The sequence below is a fragment of the Gekko japonicus genome, unplaced genomic scaffold (assembly GCF_001447785.1).
Source record: "Gekko japonicus isolate JY-2015 unplaced genomic scaffold, Gekko_japonicus_V1.1 scaffold1628, whole genome shotgun sequence".
Classification (NCBI taxonomy): domain Eukaryota; kingdom Metazoa; phylum Chordata; class Lepidosauria; order Squamata; family Gekkonidae; genus Gekko; species Gekko japonicus.
In genome coordinates this window covers 162,159-170,066 of record NW_015162000.1, presented here as the reverse complement: position 1 = coordinate 170,066, position 7,908 = coordinate 162,159, and the positions used below count along the sequence as shown (strand labels likewise).

Sequence of the window (7,908 nt, the reverse complement as noted above, 5' to 3'; positions counted from 1 at the left end):
GAATAACAACATGCCAGAGACTCCTTAAATGGTCAGGCTGTTACAAGCTCCAGCCCAAACACAAGAAACTCACGGAAAATTTACTACTGTAACAGAGACACGGTCAAATCATAGCCTCAAAAAAACTACAATTGCACAAGACCATTGGAATTTTTCCCTGTTACAAATCATAAGCTCACCTCCTACTCTCAACGTATGTATTTCCAGATGGTGCGTTAGTTATACTACTAAGCCAACTATACAGAGTGCTCAGATGTGCCAAAGAACCAGGTGGAGAACAAATTATGCACAGACCAAAAGTTTCAGAGCCGAAGCACATTTTCTTCTGAAATAAATTGGGAGGTATGCTTCACTTTTATACCCCCAAAGGTTTGTTTTTATATTAAAAATTATCCACCTTCACTGCTTTGCACAATGTGCGGTGGTTTCTTGATTGGCCTTAATAAACGGTATCACACAGCTTTCATGTACATAAGAGCCCTGATGGATCAGACTAGTGGTCCGTCTCGTCCAGTATCCTGTCTCGCACAGTGGCCAACCAGTTCCTCTGGAGAGCCAACAACAGGGCATAGAAGCCAAGGCCTTCCCCTGATAAGAACATAAGAAGAGCCCTCCTGCATCAGACCTGTGGTCCACCTAGCCCAGCATCCTGTCTCAGGCAGTGGCCAACCAGAGACTTAGTGCTTCCAAATGTGGAGGTTCCCCTCAGTCGCCAAGGCTAGTAGCCACTGATAGACTTATCCTCCATGAATCTATCTAATCCCCTTTTAAAGCTGTTTATTTCTGTGGCCATCACTACATCCTCTGGCAGCGAAGTCCACATTTGAATCACTCTCCACTGGGAGTGACTGTCAGTCAGTCGGTCAGCTGACCTTTATTGGCATATAAAATACCTTAAAAAGGATTACTATATACCGTGTTTCCCCGAAAATAAGACACTGTCTTATATATATTTTTTTTTCTAAAGAAGACACACTAGGACTTATACCACAAATGCATAGAAATCCTGCTAGGGCTTATTTTTGGGGTAGGTCTTATTTTCGGGGAAACAGTGCTGCGTTGGCTCAAGTGGTTAAGACGCTGAACTGCAGGCTGTGGAAGGTCAGTAGTTCAGCAGTTCGAGACCTGGGTGCCGCAAGACGAAGTGAGCTCCCGTCTCTAGTTCCAGCTCCTGCCAAGCTAGCAGTTCGAAAGCAAGAAATTGCAAGTAGATAAATAAGTACCACTTCGGTGGGAAGGTAACAGCGTTCTGTGCGCCTTGGTGTTTAGTCATGCCGGCCACATGACCACGGAAACGTCTTCGGACAGCGCTGGTTCTTCGGCTTTGAAACGGAGATGAGCCAGCGCAACCCTAGAGTCGGATTCGACTGGCTTTCGAGCAAGGGAACCTTTACATATATATATATACCGGTATACACACACACACACACTTAAAACCAAGTGTAACCATACATATAAAACATAATGTAGGATAAAACAATTACTCATTGTAAGTTTTCCTGACATAGCTTTATCGCTGATTGTAAAAACGTGGCTACGTTTATTGATATTTCCGGAACAGAGTCATTTAGGAAGGTTCGTCATGTTGGCTAAAATAGAGTTTAAATATTTACCATGTAAACCCACATAAAACTGACAATGTAAACAAATATGTGAAACAGTTTCAATACATCCAGAACTGCAATGGCAAAGAGTGACTGAATAAATCTCCCTCGATAGCAGAGACATGACAAAATTGTCCACCCTAAGGGAAAGCTATTTGGAAAGAGTCACGGTCGCCGCATGCAGAGGCACAGCAAGGCAGCTTCCTCTGTGAATGGGTGCTTTGGACTCAGATGACCTCTGCTGCTGGGAGCTGGCAACCCCCAGGAGCTTTTGCAGGCTGGGCTAGGTGTCACGTGGCATCACAATGCCACTTCTGGTCAGCTAATCAAAAGTGACATCGCACACTGCTGCAATAGTCTAGCCATCCACCATATCTTTATGGTAAAACCACAGATGTTTTGCCGCAACTGGAAGTTAGGTGTGGTGTTGCTATGACATCACCCTCCTCCTCCTCCTCCCCATTTTTTCTTGCTATCACATCAGGAACCAGTGGGCAGCTGGAGGCCCCTAGAGCGAAGGTCTGTGTGCTACATCTGACTGCCTTGCCCGATTCCAGAGAATAACAGTAGATTTTTTTTAATCAAAAAGGAAGGTGTATACAAGTGACTATGACACATGAAGCTCCTATGCTACAGTGCGGGAGACCTTGAGCTTTTTGTGCCTCTGAGCACCTTTGGGATCTTGAGACAGAGCCAAACACGTGGGAAGGGGGAATACAAACATAGCACACATGAGAAGGAGGAGGAGAAGGAAAAGGAGATTGGATTTATACCCTGCCCTTCAAAGGAGTGTCAGAGTGGCTTACAATCTCCTTTCCCTTCCCCTCCCCACAAGAGACACCCTGAGAGGTAGGTGGGGCTGAGAGAACGGCTCGTGAGAGAACAGCTCTGAGAGAACTCGTGACTGACCCAAGGTCACACCAGCAGCTGCATGTGGAGGACTGGGGAATCAAACCTGATTAGAGTCCGCACTCCAAACCACTACACCACTACGCCAATTGGCTACTACACCAAACCCCTACACCAAACTAGGGGGAGAGGTGTTCTGATGCCCCCTAAGGCAGCCAGTCATCGGTTCTGCCCTCACAGTGGCCCTGCCTACTTTCCTGAAGCGTAGGGCAGGCACCTGGAATGCCTGCAGGCACTCCGTTGAGGTACCCTGCTAGAGTGGATAGTAGCTGATTTAGAAAGTAGTCTTAAGCCGGAGACCTGAAGCATTTAGGACAGCAATTAACCCCTTTACTTGAGTAACTTACGCTGGCACCAGTGCGTGCTGGCAGAGTTCCAGTGCTGCAGCAGTGTAAGCCCTGCATGAGAAATGGGCAGTGCCAGAGGAGTGCTAGAGGAGAGCAGGTATCCTAAGACAATGATAATTCGGCGGTTCTTTGCACACTTTCACCTCTTTATATTAAGCCTCCCTCTTTAAAAAGAAAGGGAGGGATCCTGCCACGTCCCATTCATTTCACAGGGAGCTGGCCATGCTTAATTTCTTTTGTTTCATTTCAAGGAGACCACAGCTTAACTTGGGCTAGATTATTCCCCAAGATGGCTGTTTCTACCATTCTTTCCTCTCTGAACAGAATTTTATCTGGGCAGAAGGCCCATCAAGTTTGAAATGTGGGTGTGTGTTGAAATGTAACTGCCTCCGCTCTCCACCCTGGTGGTGGCCCTGTCAGGAACAGACTTAGCCCTAAATGGAGCTATTTACATTTCCCCATATGGAAATCAATCAGATATTCACGTGGGAGAAAGTACAGGGATGCTGCTGGGGACCTCCTTGGGTAGAAGCTAACCCTCCTCCCTGGTGGCCTCAGCTTTTGAGACTCACACCTGCTCCTGTCTGCCAATCTCCACCCATTCACCCCCATAGTTGACTTCTGGATTCTCTTTCTTGGACACACCAGACTGAAGTGGAATATTGGAAGAGTGGGATGGAATCTTGGAAACTGTGTTTAAATATAGACCAATTTCCATGCAGGCATTAATGATGAAATGTGTAAAAATATAATTGAAATACAGTGCCCAGTTTCCCCAGCGAGATGTTTAATTGCAAAACTATTAAGCCTCGTCGTGCATTCACACACACATCTGAAAAATGTACTTGCACCTAATGGATAAACATCCATTAAAAGAATTATAAGAACAAGCCATCTTTCACATCAGTAGAACGAAGTTTGAGTCCAGAGGGGCACCTTTAAGACCAACACATTTTAATTCTGGGTATAAACTTTCGTGTGCAAGCACCCTTCTTCCGTCTTCTTTTTCCGAAGAAGTGAGCATGCACACAAAAGCTTATACCCAGAATTAAAATGTGTTGGTCTTAAAGGTGCCCCCCTGGACTCAAACTTCGCTCTGTTGCTTCAGACCAACACAGCTGCCCACCTGAATCCATCTTTCAAGTCAATGTAAAGGTTGCTACAGGACTGACTGGAACGAACACCTGTGGATACTCCAAGCTGATCTTGCAAATAAACGTACCCCCAAAAAGTTACTGATCCAGCAGTCTTCCTACTTACAATAGTTTTCCAGCCAGTTCACAAGCCAGGTGACCAGGTAAGCAGGACCAAGGAAGCGGTTAAACATTTGAAATACTCTGACTATAGATGTGTTACCCCCTTATGGGTTTGTTTATTGGCTGTCCTCATCCCTTTGAAGGTATCTAAAAAGGGGGGGGGGGATTAAAGCGTATATTTTCTTGGATGAAACTCAGGGCTCTGTTCACTCTTATAATTTACTTTTTACATTCCCCAGAAGCAAGTCCAAGGAACTTCAAAGCACCAGTGAAAATCCCTCGAAGCACTCTAATGTTGGAGACAGCAATGGAAAGCAGAGAACCTCAGACTCTCTCATCTTGCAGATACTCACAGCTTGCTGTAAGGCCAAGGTGGGTTTAACCCTTGGACTTCTGGGTGCTTGCCCCTTAATATATATGGCCAGAATAATGGATGGTTTGGTATGACAGACATCATGGTGTGCTTCTTGACCCCCAAGCCACTGTCCATGGGAAAGAGCAGATCTGCCAGCAGGCTGTAATTCAAGCAGGAACAGATGGAAATGCCAGTAAATATGAACCTAATTCTCCACTGGAAGTAGGGGTGGATATGCAGTCCCTCTGATGCAAATACTGCAGTGGTCCTTTTTCAACTGGCTACAAACACGTGCCCACCCCAAGCTCCTGCCGATTATCAGACAGGAAAAACGATGACCCAGGTCAGAAGGAACACCCTTCCTCACTCAAAAGGAGAGCAGGTACCATGAGGTAAAGGGACATCTGTTTTTTTTACCCCAGTGGCAGGTGAATCCCATTGTGGTTAGTGAATGAAAGCAGACAGCCAGAAGAAGTGAATATTCCAGATTAGTTAATCACATGGGATAGGCTGTGAACTTCAGCCATTTAAAATAAGAGCCGTTTCATGTGGCACTGAGGAGGCAAAATGTTGATCTCCACTGAGGAACACACAGGGGACGCCCACTCACAATGCTGCATTTAGTTGTACTCCCAGGTGTTTGTCAGCCTTTGGAGACAAGCATCTCGCAATGTACTCCAGCAAACACCCTAAGACTCAACATGAGGTCATACACAGAACGTGTTGATCCGACAGGTGAGGAGGGCATGTGATCTGTGATGTCAAGGGGAGTCAGATGGCAACAAAACTCTAGGCAGGCTGGAAGATACTGCACTGAGATGTGGTACAGATTTTGTCCTTTGGTTTCTTACATCCTAGTATCATTTCTGAATCAGATTTCAAAGATGTCAGTGAAATCACCACATTAGTGGCAAAACAATAAAGTGCCAGTATTCAAACTTACCAGACAGTCTGCTCCTTATGTGGTCTCCACAGTTACATATAGCTGTGGCCACTCAGTGGTGAAGCAAAGATGTTCTACACATGCCCAAGACAGCCTTGCTACCTATGCTCCAAAACACCAAAATCAAATTTGGGACTAAGCCCTGAAACAAAGACCCAAATCTTGTTTTCTCTGAAATAAATCTAATTCAACACTCTGATCTTAAACTAAACATAGTTTGGTTAAAATCAGTGGTATTATTTTTCCATATAAATGTTAGAGAACTGAAATGTTTTGCAGTTTTATATATATGAGTGTGTGTGTGTGTGTGAAATGTTTTGCAGGAACAGACTGTGATGTATGAAAGTGACTATAGATGTACTACACTTGGCAAATAACTAAGTGGCTGTTGCCTGTATGGGAATAATACAGCTGGAATGGCCAACTTCTGGCTTCCCAGGGTCAACCTAACCTCCAGTCAGTGGTCCAGGAGCTAAAAGGGTACATTCCTCCATATTCTCTTCACCCCAGACTGACAAGCCTCCACACTTCCACTGGTACTGTTGGGTTGAAAAGACTACCTAGTTATGGAGCACATACATATGCTCAAGCGTAGCACTGCATACCATATGCTCAGAGCTTGCACACTAAACGAGACACACAAAATTCCAAAGAGAGATCAGAGAGAGAGAGAGTTTTCAGTACAACCCGCGAAACAGGTTTCTTTTCCTCAGGAGCAAACTTGTATAAAAAATTGGTAGCAGTAGCAAAGAGCAGGAGTCCAAAGAGTAACAGAATTAGTGGCAGGGGACGAGCTTTTGTGAGTCACTGCTCACCTCTTCAGATAATATCTGAAGAAGTGAGCAGTGACTCACAAAAGCACACAGCCTGCCACAAATTCTGTTACTCTTTAAGGTGCTACTGAACTCCTGCTCTTCGCTACTGCTACAGACAGACTCACAGGACTACCCACACAGATCTAAAATGTGAGAAGACCATCAAGACTACATAAAACCCCACCAGCAGAATCTGTTGTCGTCTCTGCTATAGATTAAGGCTGTAATGCCATACATGCTTACCTGGGAGTAAGAGCTACTGAGCACAGTGTGGCTTACTTCCACGTAAACGTCCTCTGCAAGACTCCCTTTACCCATCTCTCTAGCACATAGCTGTCTGCACCTTTCTCATTCCTTCTCCTTTTCTGTCCACCCTGACCACTTCCTCTGCGCCCATGCAGTTCCTTGGAGACCGTGTGAGCAGCCACAGAGGAAGAAAGCCCCTGGGCAGAAAGGTGGACTCAAGCCTTTCTGAATGCAGTGGAAAGAAGTAGCAGGTGGGATGCAATGAGTCCTGTGGGGTTTCTCATGCCCTTACACTAAATCCAGGAACAAGTCACCCTGAATTCACTGGCCCTTCACCAGCAAGTTAAACGTGCACCGAATTGCAGAACCGTTTCAACTGGGGAAAGGATTCCTGAAATCAACACGAGCATTTTTAATGTGGATTCGATCAACAATGAGTATCACCTAGCCAGAGCGGCACATTTTTAAAGTCCTTATCTTTGGTCAGGTCTTCCCTTTAAAGATTAAAAAGCTGTGTATGGAGGGTGGGGATGCGTAGGCGTGTGCTTTCTTAAAGGAAAGTTGCAATCCCAACTGCGCGTGTCTGTTCTAACCGCTCGCCCTTTCCGACAGCAGCAGGATCCCGCTGACCCCCCGGGGACAACACCAGGTGCCCCCTTCCCTGCCCTAGAGCCCCGCAGGGGTCGCTTCCCCCGGCCCGCCAGAAGCGGAAGTCCCCGACCTTCTTTCGGCCCCGAGCAGCCCTCTCTGCGACCTTCTCCCCGTCCCAGCTTCTCCGCGGTGCAGACGCGCCCGCCCACCTTACCTTGCCCGCTCTGCAGAGGAAGGCAAGCCAGCAGCAGGAGAAGCTGCCGGAGCCCGCCGAAAGACTCCATGCGTGCGTGGCTGGAGGAGAGCCCAGGCGCTCCGGGCAACGTGCAGGCTGGCTGGCCGGCCGGGGCCTCCTCCTCTTCTCCTTCTTGCCCTGCAAAGGTCCTCGCAGCCGCCCAGGACCGGTTGGGCAAAAGGGCGCTTGGGAAGGGAAGCCCCCGCCCGCCGCGCGCGCTCCGCTAACTGGGCGCCCGCCTTTCAAGGGTCCCGCTTGCAGGCACCGAGGGCGCAGCAGAGCCTGGAGGCTGGCCGGGCTTGGGGGAAGTCATCGGCTGGAGCCGGCCGGGGTGGTCCTTGCCTGGCGTCTCATTCAAGGAGCCTTTGCAGGCAACCGAGTGGCCGAGGCGCTTCGGCTCAGGTTTCCTCTGGCAACCAGCGCGGGAATTCCCGAAATGCCTTCAGCGCCAGCAACAGAACCTCAACCTCGCCGGCGGGGAAAGGAAAGCCAACCCCCCTGGGGCAAAGTGGGGGAGCGCGTCTTCTTGGCAGATGAAATCCGGTAACTTCTGCGTCCAAAAGGGGGAATGAGGGGGAGGGGGGTGGAGGGGGAGAGACGCTGCACA

At 47.8% G+C, this 7,908-nt stretch overlaps 1 protein-coding gene across 2 annotated transcripts in view; it reads right to left on the bottom strand.

The window, feature by feature from the left end:
• Window positions 1–7,807, bottom strand: part of FBLN1 (fibulin 1) — a 96,681-nt gene extending 88,874 nt beyond the window's left edge. For both annotated transcript variants that reach the window (XM_015405443.1, XM_015405444.1), the window contains exon 1: window positions 7,281–7,807. In XM_015405443.1, the coding sequence (XP_015260929.1) occupies window positions 7,281–7,350 (70 nt within the window). In that variant the 5' untranslated portion in view covers window positions 7,351–7,807. The remainder of the gene's footprint in view (window positions 1–7,280) is intronic.
• Between the last annotated feature and the right edge of the window lie 101 nt (window positions 7,808–7,908).